The following is a 27,251-nucleotide window of genomic DNA, read 5'->3' as shown; positions in this document are numbered from 1 at the left end:
CCTCCACCTCCATAATTACTTAGAACTTTCGTCGGCTTGAAAATACTTCATTTCTTTAAAAAGCATGATATTCTTTAATAACGGCGATAACTGATAACATTCCTCTACATTAAATATCTAACTGAGAGTATTAGGAGGGACAACTGCCCCCTCTTTCCCCACTCCGTGCGCACGTCTATGGTAGTAATACCTTTGTGTTGTCTAAAATTATCAAACCTCTTATGATAATCTGGAGCGTTGAAATTCGTTATTCATCTGTAATCAACAACAAGTTATTGTTGATTTCATGTATATTTTAATAATAATAATTCATGTCTTTCAGGGTAATTTTTCTTCTTTCGGAAAACTACTGTTACCAACATGAGTGGCACATCAACATTACGCTTCCGTACGATTACCAGAAGAGCCTAATGCCTCCTCCCACGACGGATGGTAGGTGTTTGGGATAGAGCTTGACATTGAAATTGATAGGTGAGGGGGGAAGGGGTACTCAAAGCTTAGGGCAAAGTCATGGTTTGAAATTTGCTTGAAGTCCACTTTATGCTCATTTGCACATATAGGTTAATCGGGAATGGATCAACAGTTTAAAGTGGCACGAGAATTACCATGTGCCTCAATCAGGTATCGAACCCGAGACCCAGGGTGAAAACTGGTGAGGGGAGGCAGATCTTAATCCACACACACACACACACACACACACACATATTTTATATATACCTAGGTATATGTGTATAATTATATATAATTATGGTTGGTTGGTTGATTTGGTGTTTTAAGTCCACTTTATGCACAGTAAGGCTAATCGGGACTGGACCTATAGTTTAAAGTGGGATCCGAATCACTTGTGCCTCCACCGGGTATCGAACCCGGGACCCCTTGATTACAAGGCGACGACGCTACCACTGCGCCATCGGGGAGGCATTATATAATTATGATATGTATATTTATAAGTTTTTAAATATAAAAATAAATTACTAAATATTAAAAATAAAGGAATTAATTGGTTACTTTTACATATATCGCAAATTTATAAAGCAGCAAACTAATTCCTTTACTAACTGGTCTGGTTAAACAAAATAGTTGGAATAGTTTTATTATGTGTAGGTTTTTGTTTAGTTTTGGATTTCTATTTATGTAAAACAGATAGATTTCATAGTGTTCTATTTGTCTTGCGTTTTATTTATATTGTGCGCAGCGAGAGAGAGAGAGAGAGAGAGAGAGAGAGAGAGAGAGAGAGAGAGAGAGAGAGAGAGAGAGAGAGCATACAATATTCACAACCACACTTTCGATTTTATCCTTAGTAAAGTATATTTTAACTCAAAAGTAATTTGGTGGTGAGGGGAAATCCTCCCTGTCCCTCCAGGATTTCGCAACCTGCTGAGATCCCTTGATTACAAGGCGACGTTGTTACCACTACACCATCAGGGAAGCCCTGCATAACCAATATCTGGAGGCATAGGAGATTGATAGAAAATGGTTGTTTTATAATTTTACTTCTGTAGGTATTTCTAAAATTCTCATCAATACTAAATCTGTGTATGTGGTTTAAGTCACCTTCCAAGTCGACATAACTGGTTTAGATGGAGAGGTGATTATTATATTTTATATAAATGAAAGGGCGGGCATGTTGCTAGGGGCGATCACCACTATTGCCCTCCCCCTGGATCTGCGACTTCACCTGACCTTGCATGCATACCTGGTTCAGACAATGTGCTACGCCTTGGGGTGATCTTTGTGAAGTTAATGATTCAAGACTGCATCACAGAGATTGAGTCCTAACTTATAGTTTAGCTGAATGACTAGACACTATGAACGAATCTTTCCAAGGATATCAAAACATTAATGCTAGTTTTTGGATAACATGTAGACATGTACTGCATATTCCATGGATATCTAACATGGATATTCAATATTATATATCTATGGATCTGAAGTGGACACTGTGAATATCCCTTGAAGATTTGTGCTGTATGGGCTATCTGCAGATCATTTTCATAAAAGTTACAATATTGTATAATTTAGAGCTCCAGTTATTCCATTCCTTTAACAAATATTTAAAGGACACTGTGAATATCCCTTGAAGATTTGTGCTGTATGGGCTATCTGCAGATCATTTTCATAAAAGTTACAATATTGTATAATTTAGAGCTCCAGTTATTCCATTCCTTTAACAAATATTTCACATACTATTAGTACAATTACCAGTTTCCACCCTAAAACTAAGTTCGAATACTGAAAATCATTGATCTATAAGAATAAATAACTATGACAGTATATAATTATCATAGCAGCACTTAAAAAGTGAGATGGTGTGAGTAGAGAAGCATTTACATATTACGGTGGGCATGTATGAATTGAACTTCATATGCTCATACACATGAGAATATATTACATTTTCTCTTCTCCTTCTGTACAAATATTCCAATTTAAGCTTTCTTTTATTTCAGGCAAACCACTAGAAGTGGTGCTGACACTTAGTATTCAACAACTGCAGAACGTGGATGAGGTTCGAAGAGTGAGTGAACAAATTTCTGTATGTTTCTTTGTACTTTCTGCCATTTAGCATCACTTTCTGTGACTTTTAGCCAGTGGCGTGGCGTGGGATTTTTAAAAGTGTTACCGGTTATCAGTAGGACATTTAAGGGAGACTTGGGCGCCTCCCCACCTCACGCCCCCCCCCCATGTCTTCCAAGTAGTTCATATAATATTAATCTGGTACGCCTGCAATTCAATACTATATTTTGGTAAAGTTTTTAATCAGGAAAAAAAATATTGACATAAGGACTGAAGTTAAATCGCAAACATTGGTTGTTTACACAATAATACGTAATTTGATACTTACAGAAACATCGAAGGCTAATTATAGAGCAGATCAATCCGACGACTCTTCTTTGAAAATAGTTATATGATGCTGGGGTCCCGGGTTCGAATCCTGGCTTGGGCATGGACGTTTGTGATGTCTATTCATCAATTTCATCATATCATCATTCATCCCCATCTTCACAAATTAGCCAAAAGTGGCACAAGCGAAGCAAAATCAATCAAATCAAATCAAAAAAGTTATATGATGCTGTCATAAAGTCAAGTTTTTCATTTGAAATTGAACTTTTTGGGTGCGTCATGGTCATGGTCCATGTTATCCACATCTGAATTCCACACGTTTTTTTTTCACCCGAAAATAGAGTAAGTACATGGCCAACAAAAGAGTTTCGACAACTGCGCACATCCACATAACCACGGATAGTCGTTATACCACGAAACATTGAAATGTCGGTCATATCCAGCAGACGACTTGGTTTTTAAATTGTTCAAAATAGGCTTTGGCCTCCCTTTCGCTTTTTTCTGTAAAAGAACGAACCGAAAGATTGCTTCAAAATATCTTCTATCGCATGATTACACACACTGTTCAGATAGGATGAACCCGCCACCTCGGAACTCGGAGCAAGCTCCATTAATTAATTGACAATGCCTGGTAAACAACATAAAGACGAAAGACACCACTCACAAAACTAGCACTGCACAGTCCCTCCCACAAACCGTTGTTTACTTTTGTAACACGTGAAGCACCCTCCTTGCCCCCTCCCCTCTCAGCATCGGCGCTTCCCCAATATTTCCTTCGGAACCTGCAAGAAGTCCAGTTCTACTACTGTTGCCATCTTAGTTCTTTTGAAACCAGATTTGCCCAAATCGCGAAACTTTTCGTTTCAAATAAGACGTATGTAGAGTAGATGTAGTCTTCATCTGTTTCCTAACGACTCCCACTACCATGTTTTTCTAAATCCACTGAAATCTCATTTCTGACACCACTACTATTTCGTATATTTTACGTCCTTGGCTACCTAGTTAAGGCTTTCGCTTTATAGGATAATCGTGACGATGAGGATGCATGATGAATTATTGAAATAAAATTATTATTTCTTTGTGTATGTAATTATTAATTTTTATAATTATGTAAGTAAAATAATAACAACGAACATTGAAATAACCATATCTTGCTGAGGATTCGAACCTGCGACACCTGACACTTCAGAGCGTGCTAAGATAACAATCGGGAAATTATGCTTGTAAGTAATGTTTTCACCCAAAAACAGTTCTACCACCTCAAAATCATTGCTTCAATCCGAAATTAATGCATTCCTGCGACAACGTATGTCAATCTCAATCGGCCCTTTCAACAATTATCACAAATTCCTGTAACCGAAATAATATTATATGTGTGAAATATAGAATTTTAGGTTGACATTTTTAGAAGGACAGCGGACCCCTTGATCATACCCATCCCTCTCCTCTCCTTCTCGCCCATGATGTCAAAGAAGGACAAAGAGGACTTTCGTAATCGCTGATATTTAGAGTAAATACAAAATATCACTTGGTAGTTTGCTTTTCCACCAATGTGATTTGATTTTTTAAAATTTTGATTTGGCGATTTAAGTCCACTTCATGCACAGTAATGCTAATCGGGACAGTTTAAAGTTGGATCCGAACCACTTGTGACTCCACCGGGTATCGCACCCGGGATCCCTTGATTATAAGGCGGAAATGCTACCACTGCACCATTGTTCCCCAATGTGACTGGACACCTTCAGAGTAAGATAGACCCGATTAGGTGACTTCTAGCTCTTTTCTGTCAATTGAATATGGCAACACTGTTCTGTATCCAGTAAGGATCACCGGCAACTGCGCCGACTAAACAGGCAAGGCAATAACCCGCCTCCTCCTCCCGCCGTAACAGTCTTTGCCGCTACGCGAAGTCTTCCTGGGGTGGGCTCAGGGCCCTTTCCTCATGTTGCCTGAGGAGGGTACCGGATCAGTCCTCATTTTCGCTTGTGCCGGTGTCAGAAAAAATGTCAGTCTGCAATGTTTACTTTAGGACAATATTACCAGTTCATGCACGTAATAATATTTTAAGACGGGTTCTTAATTTCTTTATATTTTGGTGTTACCTGCGGTAACAGCGGCTACATGCACGCCACGCCTCTGCTTTTAGCTAATATTGACAATGAGAATGAGTGATAAGATAAAATTGATGAGGGGTCACTCACAAACAACACCCATGTCCAGGCCAGGATTCGAATCTGGGAACTTCAGTGGCGAGGTTGAAAGTCGAAAATTAACGTGTTCACCCACTGAGATGGTATAAATTATTATGGCCAGACATGCTAGAATTACATTATTTTAAGATAATTTATGTGGGGAATATAATATAATATAAAATTTAAGATGGTTAAGATGTAATTCCATTGAGGGCAGTAGCATGCACAGAATTTTATTTTGGGCAGAAAAGGGGGTGGGGCTTGACCTGGAGCTTTGCATATTGTAGAGAAAAACCTTGGTAGACATGAATTTGTTCCCCCACCCGAACATACATATGCAGACATCAGTGGCGTATGCTGAGACCAAGATCAGGGCTATCTCCAAATATAGTAGTGTTTGAATTTTAAATGAAAATGTGTCCGGCAAAAAAGAGGGGGGAGGGGGCTCTTCCTCATTCATTTTGGATTTTTTTGTTTACATCGATATCTTGCCATTAAAAACAACAATAGTAGGCAATGGACATAAACTATTTCATGCTTATTTATAAAGAGGAGCGGTCTATAACATGCAATATGTAGGACCTTCATGCGAGTATGAAATAATAATTAACTTCTTACCTTACTTGAAGGTAAACTCCATTCTTCTCTCCTTTTCCGTGAATTTTTTTGTCACTTTATCGAAGAATGTGTCCTCACATGAATTTCTGATGTTGATTAGAACCCCTTTCTCAATAGACATTATAGCTAAATTGCTAAGCCGCGCTTGTCCCTGTGTTGCTCATTGTGGCCCCTAAATGCACATTTTTACTTCCCCAGAAATGCTATTGCATCAATTAATCTTCTTATAATAATTCTGTTTTCCTTCACTTTTTCATTATGCAAATTGTCAGCAATCTTCTCTTGCAAATTCAAGGAATGATCAATTCTTTGAGAACCGAATGTCTGTAAGTTACTGAACGCACGTATATGACTAAGTGATTTTTGGTGTTTATCGCAAGCAGTTACCAAATAGTTTAAATTACTAAATCCTGTTGTATTCTAAGGACTTTTGTCGGTAGAAAAAAGCAAACATGCCCAGCAATACGACTTATTAAGTGCACTCGACCCAGTCAACCAAAGATATTTTTGGCAGCTGGTCTCGTGAAAACGCCTAATATATATCTTATTTTTGTCTTTCTGCACGACTGTAAGGTCCGGAAGAGGTGAAAGAGGCCTTACCTGTCTCTATTATTTGCATCCTATCCTCGTAAGGAAGTCGTGAGAATGGCGTCTTGGAGACAAGTTCGGTGATTAAATCCATTTTCACACGCTCACGGAACAAAAACACAGCACAACAAAAGGAATCCCATCCATGAACACGATACGTGGGCGACACAAAGAACTCGGATCTCGGACACAACAAGTTTGACAATATATCCCTTCCTTTTGCGGAAACCACCACCGACCCGCGTGGTTGAAAACACGTGCGTGAATGGTTGCTATGACAACATGGATTGTTTATGTTGCCAAACGTATTTCATTGGGATGACTCGGGCCAAAACCCCCACCGCGAGGGCGAAGGTTTTGACATTTTGACAGCGGGGGGAGGTGGGAGGGGGTTTGCTTGAAACAGAAGGAAACAGGATGGCAACATGGCTGACGTCATCAGAATGTCCCATATAGCTGCGACCACAGTCGAATTTCATGGAGAAGCAGAGTGCCACCTTCAGGTGAAAATCACTAACTTTGGCGGATTTATAATGCTTGTATGTGACAAAATTCATGGAACTGGAAGAGAGACGGGCAATGCTCGAAGGGATGGAGGGGGGGAGGTGATGTAATTTTCACGAGGCATCTCCCTAGCTTGAATAATTTGCATTGGCACCCCCGTCTATATTTTTTTTTTCAGCGATCTAGGGAATTTCGTATTTCCATTGTTGGCAACACTACAAACATCGCCAGGATGCAGAGAAGTCTTCACTCTCTAGCACTTGGGGTTGGAAGCCAGCACCAGGGACCACCAAGGTCGTCCCTGCCAGAACAAATACGTCATGGGTTGAAAGGACCGCCTGCTGGTTCAAAGACTTTATCCTCAGAAGAAGAAGCCTGGCGATAAATAAAGACGACCTTACACTAGCGCCTTCCCCGTGGTCGTTACGTGAGATTGAAACATCGGTTAAATTTGCTAGTCGATTATTTCCTGTATTTTAATATGGGCTTCGGCGATAGCCTAGGTAGCCTAGAATATACGCGCCTGGCAGACATGTGTTATATTAAATAATAATTTTAAAACATTTTAGATAGAATGTGTGTATTTGTGTGTACGTACAGATGATTAAGTCTATAACATTTTAAAATTGTTTTTGTCTCTTATGTATGTCTATCTGCTCCAATAAGCATTATTCATAACTACTATTTTCCTTCTAGGTGTTCGATGTTGACATGTACCTGATACTACGCTGGACAGAATCACGTTTGATCATTGATCCATCCAATTTCAGCTCTGCACTTCTCAGCGAGGACCTCACAAGCAGACTGTGGGTACCAGATTTGTTTGTGTGGGGTATGAAGGAGATGAGGATTCGAAGGAGTTTCACAGATGAAGTATATATCTCTGTAGATGCCAACAAAAGAATCACTGCTTATATAGGGTGAGCAGGTGGAGCTGATATTCTTCATTTTAATATTAACTCTTAAGTTACAAAATCTCTCATCTATGAATCAATTGCACTAAGTAGTACCAAAGAAGTTTGGTTGCTGTTGGTAAATTGATTTTGCTCAAATTGAAATTGGGATCTCTATTAAAAGGTACCTAGGTTTCAATAGAATTTCAGTTCAATGCCTCACAATTTATAGAATTTGAAATGTTCCACAACTTAGGGAACAATCAGTTTCTCATCCATCTTTAAATGTGTTAATTGATTTTGTTTAAATGCAACGCCAGACCAATCCTCCAGTTATCTAGCTGCTTCAAAAATTCCAGCTCAAAAGCTCTAGATTTACAGCAGTTAGAATGGTCACACCCAGAGGCGTCTTGTGAACACATGCGGTGCATGCGTCAATTGTGGGAAAAAGGACAGCTTGCTCTGCGACGACATTCATGAGCATTTCTACATTCTAATTTCTTCATATAGGAGAAGTATTTATTTTACACGAGAGCGCTGAACTTAGCTTCTATTACATTTATTGGATCTGAAGTGACGCATGCATCAATTGTGGGAAAATAATTCTTACTTTCTTTCACTTCAGATCCAAGAAATGTAATATAAGCTTAGTTCAGTGCTCTCGTGTAAAATAAATACTTCTCCTATATGAAGAAATTAGAATGTAGAAATGCTCATGAATGTCGTCGCAGAGCAAGCTGTCCTTTTTCCTACAATTGACGCATGTGCAGCATGCACCGCATGTGTTCACGAGATGCCACATCACAACATTGGCAACTAGTGGGAAACACTCCCTTCGAAAGAGGGGTAGCGGGAGATACAATACATCCACCCACCCCTTTATATTTGAAGTATATATGTATGCAGATATGCATGACACTTAGTTTTTCTTTTCACACTCACTATGCTGACAGAAATGTTCAATACCAGCTGACTTACTCACCACTTACACAGGGGTAGTGTGCACTACTCACCACTGTTGGCAACGTACATTCCTTCAAACCAACACCTCTCCTAAACCACTATTTTAAAGTTTCTATTACGAAATTGTAGCCCAAGTGTTATTCTAAAATTCTGCGAGTTTTGTTCTCTAACCTACAAAAATGTTTACCTATTTTGCTCAATTTAAAGCAGCCAGCATTGCAGTGGCGATGCTACATAAAGGGCAACTAGGGCACTGCCCCACAACAATTTTAACATAAAAAGTTCATCTCAAGAGACGATCGGTATATACGCGTAAATATTTGTTTTCCCTCAACCCCTACGCTGCTGCAACCAGACTTACAGGGTATGCACCCTGTGCGAGGTTAATATATTTCTCCGTCCTGTTGGAGAGAGTTCAATCTCGGCTCTGCCCCGGAGACGTGACGTCACTGACTGATCCAAACATTTACAGCATCGGCAAGGGACGGTCCCCTCACAATGGAAAAGCGCAAAATTCGTAGCCGTCTCTGGGCAGGGAACGAGGTGCCCTGCCCATTCATGTTTGCCTCATTCACCGTTCAGTGTTTCCAACGCTTGGCAGGCAGTTCATTCGTTCTTCCAGCCTGCAGCAATAAGATAGAAAAAAATCCCTCGAATGCTTTTCTTCGTGCTTGTTCCGGCGACCTGAAAAGTTGACAACACTTTTTATTGCACAAACTAGTCCCTCGTATTTTCAAAAAGATCCTCCTTTCTTCCCATTGTAATACGGATTTGGATTTGAGTTAGTGTGTGAGTTTGCGTTACGTTCCGTCTGTGCGTATTGGTCGCTTATGAAATAATTAGTTTTTCGCGATTTTATAGTTACTGTACGTGTTTATTTATTTGTATAATTGTGTCTGTGTTCCAGCAACTTGACATGCAGAATATCTTCGTAAGTATAAACGAACTTTTTGGGGGTACATGGCCAATGTAAAATGTTGTAACTGAACTTAACGCTGCATCATCTTCCTAGTTAGTCATTGATATTAGTGGATACTTGGTGAATATGACATTGAATCATGTAGAAACTTTAATATCTACGCCTTTCAATTCATTGACAATGGAAGAGAAACTGCAGTGTAACATTTTTCTAATCATTCCAGTATCTACCCAAAGTTTAGTTACTGCAAGCGTATAGGGTTCCGACGTCAATATTCGAGTTTTTTTTTTTTATTCATGTAATTTGTTCCATACGTTGCTGATTTTTCGTATTCCTACGTAGTGAGTATTTAATGCTCTTTGGAGAGATATCTTGATCAGAATGTTAATTTTATTCCAAATTGTTCGAACAATTTACTTACTCCATATCAAGGAACTCCCCTCAAAAACCTTAAAGAGGAATATAGAGGTAAACTGCCCCCCCCCCTCCCCACCCAAAAGAAAAATGTGCCCTGCCTGACTGAAAAGGCACGCGCCGCCCCTGCAGCATTGTCATAAAATTAGCATGTTCCAGTCTTGGCTCCCACATACCCCCCACCTTAAAAATATTCTGGAATATTGTTGGAATGTCCCCTCCTTTCGTTGATAAGGTACTTATGAGTGTGTGTGTGCATAGGCATGCACGGGGGGGGGGAGGGGGAGGGGGTAATCATGGACGTCTGCAGATTTTTTCCACAGAGGGACAAGCAAGTTATTTTTCCATGGGGCATATTATCCCGATAATAGTATGTTGCCCCCTCAAAAAACACCACTTGAATTTGCAATTATCGCATTCCTGCATCCTCATTATAATAATTAATGTAAATTACTATGACTGAACTCAAATTATACGTGTGAAATATATACTTTTAGGTTGACATTCGTTTTCAAAAGGGGAGATGTGGCCATCCTTGGCTCCCTTCCAGACGTCCATGCTCGTACATTATTATACTTTCATCTAGAAATTATCACCGTTATTAAACGATATTATGCTCTTAAAGAAAATGAAGCCGATGAAAGTACAAAGCAACTACGGGGAAAGAAGGTGAAGTGGCGCAACCACAGGGGGCAGGGGGCATTGCCCCCAACTTTGAATGGAAATCAATTCTAGGGGAACAAGGGGGGCAAACATTGAACTAAAGAAAGAAAGGCTAGCAGAATCTGCAAGTAGCAGGACAGACAGGATTTAGTTTTTACGTCTTTATTGCATTATTTCTTCCAGACAGCCAAGAGTACCTGCAAGGGGGCACAGAGGGGCAATCCCCCTCCTCGATTTCTAATTTTATACAAATAAAAATACATTTTGTAAACTTTTCTTGCTAGTTTCGCTCGCAATATCTGCTTTTCTTACAGTCTTGTCAAGTTCAAGCCTTAGCTAGGGGGCAGTGAACAACATTGTCTCAAATGCATGAACAATTGTTTGAGGGAGAAGAAGCGCACATATTTCAGAAACAATTTGTATTTTTTTTGTTGGTTTGTTAAGGGGTGGATGAATTGATTATGTAATGTATGTAATGTAATTAAATATATATATATATATATATATATACATGAAAGTTGTGTACGTATAATAATAATGCCATTATTATTATTACTATTAATACGTTTATCCAAGTACTTGCCCCACCCAGACAAAAATACGTGGCTACGCCTCTGAAGGGGTGCATTATTATCTATGTAACTGAAAACTTTCCCACATTGTTCTCTGGCAAATTTCTTATTATTAACACTCTCACATGCTTTATTCGTCAGTTATGCATCTTATACACACACACACACACACACACACATATTAATGCAATAAAACTAAAAGAGTGAGATAAAATGAAGTTTTTCTTTCCCGACTGAACTTTCATCAGGGCTATTGCCCCCCCCCCACCCTAATCAGATTGTCTGCTCACACCTATGTGTGTGTTCACATGCTTGACTTTTCACAATATTTCTGACAGGTGACATCAATCAATATTCAATAAGTCATTGTATAACAAGTGTCCAAGAAATTCTTCTAGGGCATTAAATCAAGAGAAGTTATATTCTTAACCTCACGTTTTATTGATTTGTGGGAGCTGTGTTGACATAACAACTTGACAATCTTGAGTAAAACACGTCACACAGAAAATTCATGCAAAATTAATTGAGTAGTGTTTCTTGTGCACATGATTCATATTCACAATATCTATGGAACAGACACACACAAAAAAAAATCCAATTTCCACTTGTGTGTGTATATATAATTTAGTGTCCTTGCATGAAAGACAAATGTATGTCATCTTTTATGCTATGAAAATAAATATTTCCACAAAAGCAACAAATGCTTACACAGGTACCATGTTCAGATGTAATAAGTTATAGATCAATGGCATGAAGCCATCAAGATAATGGCAACAAGTTTTTATGTTCAAGAAAAATGCTGAAATGCAAGTGAAGCCAGCAAAGTGTAGCATATTTTCATTAGTCCATCATTTATGATTCAATTTTCATGGTTATGATGCATAGGCTTAACAGACGTCCTCTTTTCCCCGGACATGTCCTACATTTTGGGCCTTATGTCCAGCATCCTGGAGAAATTTGAAAAATATTATAAATGTCCTACATTTTAAACGTCACACAATATAAATTATGAAAATATGTATTTCAGTTGAACAAAGAGAAATCATGAAAGTTACAAGTCTATGGAGTGCACTCCCAAACTCAATATTGAAATTTATTTTGATTAAGTCATTGCACAAAAAGAAGCAGAAAAAGAAGATGTGTCCTGCTACAACAAACATGGAAGCAATTAATGAATAAAGTTTTGTGGTCGTTGTTCAATGCCTGAGTGAAATTTCTTACTTTGGGGTTTATACTTATAGAATTAATCATGGAACCTACAAGGTATTTCCCATTCTTATTCAATATTTTGATTGTAAAGCAGGGTGGTATGCAGAACAAAGTTATTGAGCTAAAATACACCCCGAATGAAACTTCTGGAAAGATTTCAAGTTATGTAAATAATTGCTGAATATTTGTTTGCAATTCCAGGTTATAGTGCATATGTTGAGAGAGAACTTTCATAAATATTTGAATTTGAATTTGAATTTTCTTTTCTTCCGTTGACCCTTGATTAAAAGGGCATGGAAAACATAAAGATACATAATGAAAAGTACATCATAACAAAAAAGAAGAAACATTGTGTAGTACATTACATCACTACACCAAAGTAAAAATTGAAAAATACACTTCATTACACTACAATAAAAATAAAAACACATTATCATTGTTGCATGATTGAAATAAGAATACAATTAAAATACATATTGTTTAGTACATTGGCCTTGTATTGTCTTGTTCCATAAATTCTGTGAGACTGTAGAGAGCTCTCTCTGTCAAATATTTTTTATTGTTTGTATTTGTTTATTTTTTGGAAATATCAGTTTTATTGAGGCAGGCTCAAGAGTCTGTACTGGTACTGGTTTAGTATAATTCCAAAAAGTTTGTTCGGAGTTTTGACTAAACCTGAAACTTTGAGAAAAATTGGCTCCTTTGAGAAGTATGAGTTAAAACATGTGTAATAAGAATTGTATTGTTTAGTATTGATTACAAGTTTGGAAAAATGCATTTAGGAAATCATAAGGAATTATATTTTTTTAAAACTGCAAATCTGTCAATTTTAAATTCCTTTTTAATGTGTTCTAGAAATGTGTATTACTTACTCTGAATGTTTTGTGTCCTACATTTTTGGACAGCATGTTCTACTTTTCCCTTATAGTAATCTGGTAACACTAATGATGCGTCACTCAATGAACCACTGCTTGGCCCTTAAAGCAATGTTTGAGCCATTGAATTTAGATTAGTTATTAGTGTGTGAACATGTGAAATCAAATTCATATATACGAGAGAAAGTCAATATATGTCACAAATCTTCACAGTATGAAAACCATATGCAATTCAGCGCATGTTTAGTCGGTAGATGGCAAGCAGCATGAACATGACATTACTGTGTGCCAAGGTTAGTCAAATGGAGTCAGCTGAACATGACTGTTGCATTACTGTAATGCATGCAATTTTCTGTGTGCCAAAGGATTGACCACAGAGGAAATGCATGCAGTCTATGGTGACATGGACATCCAGAAAAGGGGGGAGTGCAAGAAGGGGCTCCTGACATGAAAAGTTATGCACCATGGATCAAGCACTTAAACAATGGATGAATGAGCATTGTCTACAAGGAGCATCTCAGTCTCAGGCGCGTATATTCTAGGCTACCTAGGCTATCGCCGAAGCCCATATTAAAATACAGGAAATAATCGACTAGCAAATTTAACCGATGCTTCAATCTCACGTAACGACCACGGGGCAAAGCGCTAGTGTAAGGTCGTCTTTATTTATCGCCAGGCTTCTTCGTCTGAGGATAAAGTCTTTGAACCAGCAGGCCGTCCTTTCAACCCATGACGTATTTGTGCTGGCAGGGACGACCTTGGTGGTCCCTGGTGCTGGCTTCCAAACCCAAGCGCTGGAGAGTGAAGACTTCTCTGCATCCTGGCGATGTTTGTAGTGTTGCCAACAATGGAAATACGAAATTCGCTAAATCGCTGTAAAAAAAAATATAGACGGGGGTGCCAATGCAAATTATTCAAGCTGGGGGGGGTGCCTCGTGAAAATTACATCACCTCCCCCCCCTCTCCATCCCTTCGAGCATTGACCGTCTCTCTTCCAGTTCCATGAATTTCGTCACATACAAGCATTATAAATCTGCCAAATTTAGTGATTTTCCCCTGAAGGTGGCACTCTGCTTCTCCATGAAATTCGACTGTGGTCGCAGCCGCTCGCAGCTATATGGGACATTCTGATGACGTCAGCCATGTTGCCATCCTGTTTACTTCTGTTTCAAGCAAACCCCCTCCCACCTCCCCCCGCTGTCAAAATGTCAAAACCTTCGCCCTCGCGGTGGGGTTTTTGGCCCGAGTCATCCCAATGAAATACGTTTGGCAACATAAACAATCCATGTTGTCATAGCAACCATTCACGCACGTGTTTTCAACCACGCGGGTCGGTGGTGGTTTCCGCAAAAGGAAGGGATATATGGTCAAACTTGTTGTGTCCGAGATCCGAGTTCTTTGTGTCGCCCGCTTATCGTGTTCATGGATGGGAATCCTTTTGTTGTGCTGTGTTTTTGTTCCGTGAGCATGTGAAAATGGATTTAATCACCGAACTTGTCTCCAAGATGCCATTCTCACGGCTTCCTTACGAGGATAGGATGCAAATAATAGAGACAGGTAGGCCTCTTCCACCTCTTCCGGACCTTACAGTCGTGCAGAAAGACAAAAATAAGATATATATTAGGCGTTTTCACGAGACCAGCTACCAAAAATATCTTTGGTTGACTGGGTCGAGTGCACTTAATAAGTCGTATTGCTTGGCATGTTTGCTTTTTTCTACCGACAAAAGTCCTTAGAATACAACAGGATTTAGTAATTTAAACTATTTGGTAGCTGCTCGCAATAAACACCAAAAATCACTTAGTCATATACGTGCGTTCAGTAACTTACAGACATTCGGTTCTCAAAGAATTGATCATTCATTGAATTTGCAAGAGAAGATTGCTGACAGTTTGCATAATGAAAAAGTGAAGGAAAACAGAATTATTATAAGAAAATTAATTGATGCAATAGCATTTCTGGCGAAGTAAAAATGTGCATTTAGGGGCCACAATGATCAACACAGGGACAAGCGCGGCTTAGCAATTTAGCTATAATGTCTATTGAGAAAGGGGTTCTAATCAACATCAGAAATTCATGTGAGGACACATTCTTCGATAAAGTGACAAAAAAATTCACGGAAAAGGAGAGAAGAATGGAGTTTACCTTCAAGTAAGGTAAGAAGTTAATTATTATTTCATACTCGCATGAAGGTCCTACATATTGCATGTTATAGACCGCTCCTCTTTATAAATAAGCATGAAATAGTTTATGTCCATTGCCTACTATTGTTGTTTTTAATGGCAAGATATCGATGTAAACAAAAAAATCCAAAATGAATGAGGAAGAGCCCCCCCCCCCTCTTTTTTGCCGGACACATTTTCATTTAAAATTCAAACACTACTATATTTGGAGATAGCCCTGATCTTGGTCTCAGCATACGGCACTGCTCAGTCTCCTGAGCAGTGGCAACTCATGGATTTTTTTTGGTGTAGGAAGTTATGGTAAAAAGACCGATGAAAGTTTTGGAAAATGCGTTCAATTACATAGTCACACATATTGATTGTGCCTTGTACACTCAGCTCAGTACAGTACTCCACAGTTTGCTTCTTTATACAGCATATTTGCAGAAGATACAATTCAACCTACAATTGTATCTATATACTCTGTATAAAACACAACTTATTACTAACTTCATTGACTGTATTACAGCCATTTATAATGTTAGCTTCAGATTCTGCCTGTCGTGTGTGGATTGAGGACAGTTTTGCCAATAGAAACCTCCTGATAAGAAAAAAGTGCTGTTTCAACTCTTAAATTATGCTAAATGTGATAAAACTATGCTCCAGGATGGACCAGGGCCTGTAAAAGCTTGGCCCTTGGTCTATATACTTCCTTTTTGTTTGAAAAACGTCCTCTGGAGAAGTACAAACAAGATCTGGAGATTTCAAAAATATATATATTTCCTCAAAATATCTTCATAAGAATTCAATTTCTCTGTTTTCCAGGGACGCTCGTTTTTGAGATGATATGCTGCATTAAAGTACAGAACTGGAAATAAGTATAATTAAACTGTAGGAAGTTCTTCACTTCCTACATGGTGGAATCGCTCCTGCTCCTGAGCGAAGGCATCATTCTCCTTGATGACAATGCATGCTTGCACATAGTTAGACAAATGCAGGAACTGTTGAACACTTTTGGTTGGGAATGCTTGGAACATCCACCTTATAACCCAGACTTAGCATCCAGTGATTTCCATATCTTTGGGCCCTTCAAAAATCAACTGGCTGGTCACTGTTTCAACAATAACAAAGCCATTGTCAATGAGGTAATTGGATGTACAAGCACCTTTCCATCAATGCCTTTAAGTTTCAACTTTGAAACCATAGAAACCTTTTCTGCCAGCTTCCAGACTGGTCAAATGACGGGGAAAGTATCAGAATTTGCAGGGGAATAATGTGGAAAAATACACAAAAATCAGGCAAGTACTTGCAGTAATTTTCTTCTATTCCATTTTGTGACTTCTCATAAATATATACCTTCTAGCCACAGGCTCTCAATTTTTTTCAGCGCTCCTGCTGCACTGATGATTTCATATAAAATTACACTAAATATCATCAAGTGCTTGTGATGATTCTCAACTATTATCTGTTTTTTTTTTAAAGGGTTACTGTCACACATCAATGTGCTTTTGATTTCCAATACTACCCAATGGATAAACACATATGCAAGTTGATGTTTCTAATACGTAAGTAATTGTTATCATTATTTTATTTATATTACTAATAATATTAATTGCTATTTTCCACAAAGCCATTGCCCTTCATATGTAAATTTGAAGAAAACTATTTCTTTGTCCATGAGAAAAATTAATGACAATCTGTAAAATAAACTAAGAGAAAGTTGATCATATACAGAATAAAAATAATAAGAGTACACTATGATAATTATCATGACTATATTAAAAAAAATGTCAATTTAAAATTGGACTATCTAATGAACAGTAGATATTTAATATGCAACATGTTGTGATGCTGAGTAATCCAAAACCATGATCTTTGCCAAGTATGGGACCAATACTGGATATTACAAAGTTGACCGTATACTAACTAACTAACTAACTCTCTAGCCTTCTTAAACCCGAAGATTCATGGCTGCAGCAACACAGGCCTTCCATCTGTCCCTATCCTGAGCAAGATCTATATACTCTATTCCATCCCTACCGATTTCCTTCAGGTCTATCTCAACGTTGTCACTCCATCTTCGTCTTGGCCTTCCTATAGGTCTCTTACCATCAGGTTTCCCAACAAGAATCCTGTAAACTCCTCTTTTCTCTCCCATTTGTTCCACATGGCCTGCCCACCTAAGTCTTCTTGATTTAATTATTCTAATAATATCTGGACATGAATACAAATTATGTAGTTCTAAATTATGTAACCTTCTCCACTCACCTGTCTCCTCATCCCATTTAGGTCCAAATATTTTCCTAAGGATCTTATTTTCAAATACTCTCAATTTATGTTCCTCTCTCAATGTAAGGGACCAAGTTTCGCATCCATATAATACTACAGGCAAAATTACGGTTTTGTATATTTTAACTTTTAGTTTCTTAGATATTAAACGAGAAGACAAAAGTTTATGAAGAGAGAAGTAACATGCATTTCCTGAATTAAACCTACTTTTTATTTCCTCTTTAATATCATTTTCACTTGTTAATATTATTCCTAAGTATTTGAATTTGGAAACTGGTTCAAACGAGTTGTTATCAATAATTAGATTTTGATTATTACCTAACACTTGGTTTCGGCCTGTAAGCATATATTTAGTTTTCTCTTTGTTAACTTCCAAACCTATCTCTTTAGCAGTTTTGAAAAATATTTTAGCATTATTCTTAATTGTATTTATATCATCCCCTAATAAGTCTACATCATCTGCATATGCTAACAACTGAGTCACACCATTTAATTTTAGTTCTTCGTTAGTTTATTTTACCTTCCTAACAGCATATTCTAAGGCAAAATTAAAGATCAATGGAGATAATGCATCTCCTTGTTTTAACCCTTCATGAATTGTAAATTTGTCAGACACATTAATACCAACACGAATTTTACTTTCTGTTTCACTGGTGCATATTTTTATCATACTAACAAGCTTCTTAGGTATTCCAAACTCTACTAACATATTATATAATTTATCTCTTTTGACCGAATCATATGCTTTTTTGAAATCAATGAATAGCTGATGGACATTTTGATTATATTCCCACTTTCTTTCAAGTGTCTGTCTAATGTGAAAAATTTGAACTGTAGTTGATCTGTTACGTTTAAATCCACATTGATAATCACCTATAATTTCATTAGCATATGGGGTTAGTCTTGTTAAAAGAATGTTAGATAATATTTTATATGTTGTTGAGAGTAGAGAAATTCCACGGTAATTATTGCAGTTCATTTTATCACCTTTTTTAAACACAGGAACAATTATGGATTCTTTCCACTGTTGAGGGATTTCTTCCTTATTCCATATTAAACAAATTAATTTATGAATTTGACATATTAATTAATTTCCACCATATTTAATTAACTCAGCTGGTATTAAATCAATGCCAGGTGCTTTGTTATTCATTAGCCTTTTAATAGCATCTTTAACTTCAGTCAAGTTAGGTTTTGGAACTAAAGGTTCTGCTGTGTGGACTTCATTCACTTCTGATTTATCTCCTACATGGACATTTAAAAGGTCATTAAAGTAGTTCTTCCATCTATTTAGAATATCACTTGGGTCAGCTAGAAAATCACCGTCTTTATCTTTTATCAAGTTTACTTTAGGTTGCCACCACTTTCTAAATTCATTTACACCTTTATATAAATCTCTGTTTCTGTTTTCTATTTCTGTTTTTTTTTTCAATTTCGTTAATTTTGCTTTTCAAGTAATCTCTTTTTTTACCTTGAAACGTGCGGTTAACTTCTCGCTTTATTGTATTATAATTGCTTAGATTTGTATCATCCGAGTTATTTAACCACCTAAGTCTAGCCTGATTTCTTATTTCTATTAGATTATGACAGTCATTATCAAACCATGGCTTACTTTTTCTTGGTTTATGGTATCCTATACTTTCTTTAACTGCTGATTCTATTGCATTACGTATGTGCTCCCAATTCTTATTTACGTCTGTTTCATTTATATTTTCATCATCATTTAAATCCTGCAAAACATCAAATCTATTTGACAGTTTAATTTGGTAATCTTTCTTAATTCTTTCATCAGCAAATTTTCCTGTATTAAATTTTATAACTTTTAGATTTTATTGCTTATGATTTATCACTGCGAGTCTTTGTCTTAATTTAGCAATTACTAAATAATGGTCACTGGCACAGTCAGCACCTCTATGTGTATAAACGTCAATTATACTAGTATGGCTTATCTTATCAATGAGAATATGATCTATCTGATTATGAGTTTTACCATCTAGAGAAGACCACATATATTTATGGATATCTTTATGTTTAAAAGTGGTACTTTTCACAATTAAATTCTTTGAGGTTGCAAAAGTAATCAATCTTATCCCATTATCATTACTTAGTTCATGAAGACTTTCTTTACCAATCGTGGCTTTAAATGTCTCTTCTTTGCCAATCTGTGCATTACAGTCACCTAGCAGAATTTTCATATTATACTGAGAAAATTTATCAAAGACCTGTTCTAACTCTGTATAAAAATCATCTTTAGTATTATCATCTTTATCTTCCATTGGTGCATGTATGTTTATTAAAATAATTTTACACCACCTACCCTGTAAAACTGCATATGATATCATATCATTAATAAATTCTACTGTTTTAAGAGCCGAGATAATTCTATTATTTATGAAAAAGCTTGTTCCAAAATTATGATTTTCAGCACCACCATAGAAAAAAGTATAATTTTTGTTTTACAATTCCCTTCTCCTGGCCAGCTACTACATCTAATTTATACTTAACTATCTCATTAACTGTACACTGAAATGCCCCAGGCCGGTAAAGGTTCAGAACATTCCAGGTGCCTAATTTATTATCCTTATTCCTAATGTAGATCCTATCCTTAGTCCAGGGACCTCCCAAAGTAGTCCCCGCCCAGAGATCCGAATGGGAGACTATTTTACCTCTGGAATATTTTACCTTGGGAACATCCATGGCCTCATATTGCTGTTTCTTGACATGTCTTTTTACAGTGCAGAGTTGTCAGCTATACGACTAACCCCCAATATGAATGGAGGGCCGCACCTGTCGTTGGTCAGCGGATCCCTCGGATAGCTGGGAGGATCACATTGTAGTCCACCAACCATACCCCACTTCTGCCGATTGTGGGACGCTCATAGAATAGCGGAATATATATAGTATACTAGTAACAGCATTGTTTTCTCAAATCTCTAAACATATTTTGTAGCTCGTACATCAGACAAGAACCTTCAGCTGAAGTGGGCCTCAGTTCCGATCCGCACAGACTCAACTGAGATTCCAAAATATTACCATCATTTCTGCTACTTGCCGAATTCTTTTACAACCTGGAGTGTATCAGGTTTGTATATTAACAATATTTGTATAGTTTATCTTTTTTCTTATGTGTGGCATAGGCACATGAACACACCCCCATAACCCCTTGGTTTTCTGTTTATGACTAGAAGCAGTGGCGAGGCTAAATACCCGCTAGCATGCTATGTGGGCATTCCAGTTACATGTGTGACATTTAACACATAAAATGCAAGATTCTAGACATGAGATTGAATTAAAATAATCAAAATGAACTGATTTCATAGGATTATGAAGTACTTTGTGGTGACTGCTAACAAACAGTATGATGACATGGCCTGAATGCATGAAAAGTATCAATTTTTTTGTCAGCAAGGAATTTCCATGGTTATTATATCTGTGTAATGCAATTGAAGAAAGGATCCATTTTTTGATCAACGTAGTCAACAGTGTTTGCTTGTTTTGATTTTTCAAGCATTGAGGGTCAGGTCTTAATTAATTTTTTGCTGTTTTTATGTGAATATAGGAACAATAATATGTTAACTTATGTATAAGAGAATATGTTTTTCAATTTTCTACAAGTGCGTTATCACAATGAAGCTACACACTTAAAAATGTGTTCACTTTATTTGATTTGTTGTGTGAACGCATTCCTAAGTAGCAAGTTCCACATGCTTTACCATACATTTATTTTAGTTGGTTATACGATTTTTCCATTGCATTTTCAGTTGTATAGATAAGAAAATTTTCATTACTGACAAGAGTACTGTTTTCAGACAGCAATATACTGAACACAATAAAATATGTTAGTTGTACAATTATATTACTGCAAACCTTAAGAGTACAGTTACTTAAGATAGAGGAAACAGTTGGACTACCAAAAACAATAGAAAACATTAGCAGTACAGTTCAGCTACTGAAAACAGTAGAAGACATTAGCATTACAGTTGATGTACTGAAAACAGTAGATGTTTCAAAACACCCATTGATCTACTGAAAACAGTAGATGGAATTTTCACTAGGGTTCATCTGCCAGATGACGCAAAATTAAAAACTATTAAAAACCAACTGAAGGAATGCTTGTAAAAGGACACTGATACTTCCCTGTCAGTCTCTCCAATCCAAATGAAGGTAGACGGGACTGGGAGTGTAAGGAGGTGAAACAAGAAAACGGCACCACATGCGTATGCCAGACGATGTGCTAGCTTTCTAGGGTTAAGAGGCTCAAACATTTCCCAGTGTGATATGTATTTTCCGCACACTGTTAAGCAATAACGAATACCATTGTATTCATAGCATGTATTCACCACCCTGTGCACGAAGACATTGGTCTTGCAAGTTTATGAAGTTCCTGGTCATGCTATACTTACGTTTTGCACTGATTTTTTCTATTCAAACCAGGCGGCAGCTCAGCTGTGAATTTCTACATAATTTTCCATCGCCATATGTTAAATCATATAATAGAGTGCTACATCCCAAGCTCAATGTTTGTTGTGATATCTTGGGGCAGTTTCTTGGTGTCTCCTGAAGTGGTGCCTGGTAGAACGGTGCTCTTGGTAACCAACCAGCTGGCACTCATCACATGGTTCCAATCCATCAGGTACGTTTAAATTCCAATGAGCAGATCATACTGGCTAACAATTTAAAAGCTGTTTTGGTGTTGCAAGAGTAGTACAATGCCCACAAAAGTTTATTTTAAGTTCAATTTACGAACAGATATGTAATTGGGATTGGACCTAAAGGTTTTAAAGTAGGTTCTCAACCAGTGAACATGTGCTTCTAGTGGAAATTGAACCTGAGACCTCCCATCATGGAAGTGGTTATTGTAGATACTAGGGAGCTCTTAAAGTTCATATATACTGATGATAAAAACACACACACACACATGTACGTGTGTATAAACGATGGTGTAATCAATTAATAAAGAATGAAAAATACATTTCGAGATCCTTAACTTGATGTAAAACTTTTCTTGCAATAAATAGAATGGTGAAAATGCTCTTAGAGTGATTTTTCTTTTAAGTCCACTTTATGCACAGATAGACTGACTAATCGAGACTGGACCTACAGTATAAAGTGGGATCCGAACCACTAAGTATTGAACCTTGGAACCCTGGATTGCAAGGCAATGCCTGTATCGGGGAGGCCCTGAAAATGCTCATAGAAATAGTAATAATAATAATATGGAATAAAAAATTGTGAATGGATCCACAATCCACACGGTATATTGAAATACAAAGGAAAGTTAGAATGTGTTGGTCACAGGAGGCATTACAATAAATCTGTGCTTCATATTTACTCAGTTTGATCTATTTTTACAACAGAAAACAGGGTGAAACTGAGAGCGGAGTAGGTGAAAAGGTTTTCGTTGTTTTAAGTCCACTTTATGCACAGAAAGGCTAATTGGGACTGGATCTACAGTTTAAAGTGGGATATGAACCACTATGTGTTTCCACTGGGTATCGAACCCGGGACCCTTAGATCACAAGGTGAGGAGGCAACTACTGCGCCATCGGGGAGGCCCATATGTGAAAAGGGATGCAAGGTGCAGAAATTACATTCTCCATACTCACAATCTCTTGTGCTTGATATTCTGTGCAGCATAAGTCAGGAAGACGACTACAGATGATCGCTATTTCAAATAAATATCTGCATGGTTAGGCATAACTACTGAAAATATATGCATTCATTATTTCTTCACAGAAACTCTTCGCCTCCATCTCTACTTGTGAAAGCAATTGATATTTGGCTCCTGTCTTGCATCACCTTTGTTTTTGTAGCCATGCTGGAGTATGCAACCATTTTATTAACACTGAGAAACCGAGACAGTGTGTCTCAAAGCAGGGTAGAAAACATACGGATTTTAAATGGACACTTCACCAACCAAGTAAGTAGTGTATATTTACAATTGGCTACAATATATCCACACTATAATCAGAGAAACTGTGGTTTATCTTTTATTTGCTGATGTTTTAGAAAAAAATTATTGATTGCTGTTTCATGGTAAGCAGCATCAATTAAGCGAGTCAGGACACCTTCACATGGGATCATTGAGTGTCATGTTTGTGACACAAAATTTTATCCGCAGATTCCAAAAATTTTACTTGTATATAAATAGCTTACTATTTTTTTTTAACAATGTTAATTAATATGTACTCTTGAAATTTAATACCAATAAATCAATGTTGGCATAATCAAAGAGTATTATTAGTTTGATAATGCTACGTTTGTTGTCAAATATAAAATTTGGTTTAAATTAGTTGACAACTGGAAACTCCTCTGGCCAATATCATTAAATTAATTTGGTAAATGCTTTTCGTTTGCATGTTCCATTTCGGACACCGAAAAATTCCAATTAATCAGATTATTTCCATGGTGTTTACTGGTCAACCTACAATTTGGAGGCGGGAAGCAATGCGCCCCCCGGTTAGATCATTTGATTGTGGACCACCACTGTCACAAAAGCATTTTCTGTTATCCCAGTGCAAACCCGAACAAAAGGCTATCTTTCCAGGTGGTTGACAGCTCAGGCTGCAAGGATGGCAGTCCTCTCTCAGCAGCTTTGACTTCTTGCCAACACTAGCAAGAAAGCATTCCCTCTTTATTGCTGGTGAACGAAAGGCCATCTTTCCAGGTGGTTGACAGCTCAGGCTGCAAGGATGGCAGTCCTCTCTCGGCAGCTTTGACTTCTTGCCAACACTGGCAAGAAAGCATTTCCTCTTTATCGCTGGTGAACAAAAGGCCATCTTTCCAGGTGGTTGACAGCTCAGGCTGCAAGGATGGTAGTCCTCTCTCGGCAGCTTTGACTTCTTGCCAACACTGGCAAGAAAGCATTTCCTCTTTATCGCTGGTGAATGAAAGGCCATCTTTCCAGGTGGTTGACAGCTCAGGCTGCAAGGATGGCAGTCCTCTCTCGGCAGCTTTGACTTCTTGCCAACACTGGCAAGAAAGCATTTCCTCTTTATCGCTTGTGAACGAAAGGCCATCTTTCCAGGTGGTTGACAGCTCAGGCTGCAAGGATGGCAGTCCTCTCTCAGCAGCTTTGACTTCTTGCCAACACTGGCAAGAAAGCATTTCCTCTTTATCGCTGGTGAACGAAAGGCCATCTTTCCAGGTGGTTGACAGCTCAGGCTGCAAGGATGGCAGTCCTCTCTCAGCAGCTTTGACTTCTTGCCAACACTGGCAAGAAAGCATTTCCTCTTTATCGCTGGTGAACAAAAGGCCATTTTTCCAGGTCGTTGCCTGATCGGGCTGCAAATCTAGTTGATAGGGTGTCTGACTGCCACTCAAGAGACCCAGGTTCGGATTCCTAGGGTGGGTGATCCAAGGTCGGAAATTTTCCAGCCTCGTCCCCACATCAAGCAGATCCGGGGATCACCCAGCCTCAAATCAATGGGTACCTGGGGGTAAAGGCAGCCGGAGTGTGGTGCTGATCAGATCACCTCCAAAATGGCCGAAATTGAGAATGAGTGGGACCCTACCATCACATCCCCTAAATGTGCCTTTATGGCATGGTGTTATATGTACAGTACCTTACTCTTAAGAGTCGCAGTATAATTGATGCCAAGGTCCGGTGCTTGAGATAGTTTTTAAGTCTACTTCGAGCTCAGATAGGCTAATTGGAACTGAACCCACAATTTTAAGTGGGATCTGAACCACTACCAGGACACCTTGATTACAAGGGGACGAGATCCCCACTAGACCATCAGAGAGGCTTGCATCCACTAGATTCTGTAGTAAGATATGTACTTTACACAAGGCAGTGGTTCCACCAAGTGGCATGTTTGTGGCGCCACTATTGCTGCACAGATATTGGACTTGATCTACAAACACCCCATCTTGGGAATAATGATGGTCACGGCTGAGCAAAGTACACGTTGAACCATACGTTCACTCCATCCACGATGGGTGAGTGGCACCACTAGTCTTATTCAGAAAGTCTTGGAAATCATACTACTGGATGGCCCAATGAGATAATAAACATTGTATCAATCTATTTGAATTCTTGTGTGAATATAGAAATTGCCTTTCTCTTGATGCTGTCATATTGAACATTGTTTCCAACAGAAGATTTTGTAACAGAAATTGAGATATATCTTGCAATATGGAAGAGTGAAAGTGACTATTATAAGAATCTTTTGTTCATTTTTCAGAATGATCTCTTCAAATTGGTCAATGACTAGTTAGTTCCACCAAGTAGCATAATACTTGTGGCTGATTTGTAACAAATCCAAAATTCTTGACTTTTCATCACTTTTTCTTGAGCTATCTTTCCTTTTTCTTAACATGTATTTAATCACCCCTATGTAGATATAGTTTGAAATTAAGAAGATATATATTTTTATTCAATGAAAAACTCTTACCACAAGGCTGGTTAAGATTAAACCTGAAGCTGTATTTAACATACATGTATTAATGCACGTAAAATTTAATGCTTGAGTTGAGACTTGATCCTGGATGGGGGCACACAACTCAATACAATTTTAGGTTTCCAAATAATCAACTTTATCAAATCCCAGTATAGCTATATAACAATGTAAATTCACTATACTGAAAAAAAATAGCAAAAATTCTTGACCTATCTGTTGATTTCTTGACTGGTAGACATCCTGTATTGACCTATAGCTCTATCACTGAGCTACAGGCCAACCTTTGGGGTGAAGCCAAACTGACTTGCAGTTCAGCATTAAAGTATTGACACAGGGTTCACCCATACTCTAATAGCTGAAGCAGTTTGTTTATCACTTCTTACATTCTATTTAGAATAATGCCCCAAACAATGGCTGACTCCAGCATAGAGTTCTTATTTTGCATATCTTTTCAGAAAAAAGCAAGCAAGATGAAGAAAACTCAATGGATAAAGTTTGATGCACTCCGTAACATGATCAAGAAGGAAGGCTGGATGATACAAGACAGAATATCACTGATTATTTTCCCTATATGTTTTCTTATGTATGTCATTGCGTACAGTTTATATTTCGAGTTCAAGTCGCGGCCATCTACAAATGACCTGACATGTGCTTAGTGAGGAATTTGACCATGTTAAATGGATAAAAACTTTGAATACTATTTTTCTTACAGCAAGATCTTACAGCTTTACCATTAATTTCACTGAACAAATTGAGTGGGTTTTTCTTGTGCGTTTTAAAATAAGTTTCCAGACCTAACTATAATGGTTCAATTTATGCTAACTGCTTGTACACTCCTGTTCTGATAAAGTGGCATATTATTGAACTGTTTAACTCTATAAAGTGTGCCACTTTATGTGAACAGGAGTGTACCTGGCCTCTATGGTGGAGTGGTCAGCATAATGTGATATGAAGAGAGATGTCCCAGGTTTAAACTTGGATAAACATTTGTCCCATCATCAATTTATCAGTTCATCCTCATCATCATGATTAACACGAGGGGTAGAAAAGCAAAGTAAAATAATCAAAATGGAAAGAAATATAGAAAACCATTGTTTATAGTATAGTTTTGAAGTGAAAATATTAAATCACAGGCTCCAGTTAATAA

General features: G+C 37.8%; 1 protein-coding gene across 1 annotated transcript; it reads left to right on the top strand.

Moving 5' to 3' along the window:
* Window positions 1–362: 362 nt before the first annotated feature.
* On the top strand, window positions 363–26,773 carry LOC145998534 (gamma-aminobutyric acid receptor subunit beta-like). The gene is made up of 8 exons (XM_083134958.1): window positions 363–432; window positions 2,448–2,515; window positions 7,440–7,663; window positions 16,896–16,978; window positions 20,653–20,784; window positions 22,137–22,335; window positions 23,439–23,622; window positions 26,560–26,773. Exons 1-8 carry the CDS (start codon window positions 411–413, stop codon window positions 26,758–26,760), a joined length of 1,113 nt encoding a protein of 370 aa, XP_082991084.1. The 5' UTR covers window positions 363–410; the 3' UTR covers window positions 26,761–26,773.
* The last annotated feature ends 478 nt before the right edge of the window (window positions 26,774–27,251 follow it).

The sequence above is a fragment of the Lepisma saccharinum genome, chromosome 14, assembly GCF_977018435.1.
Source record: "Lepisma saccharinum chromosome 14, izLepSacc3.1, whole genome shotgun sequence".
Lineage (NCBI taxonomy): Eukaryota > Metazoa > Arthropoda > Insecta > Zygentoma > Lepismatidae > Lepisma > Lepisma saccharinum.
This window is presented reverse-complemented; position numbering and strand designations above follow the sequence as displayed.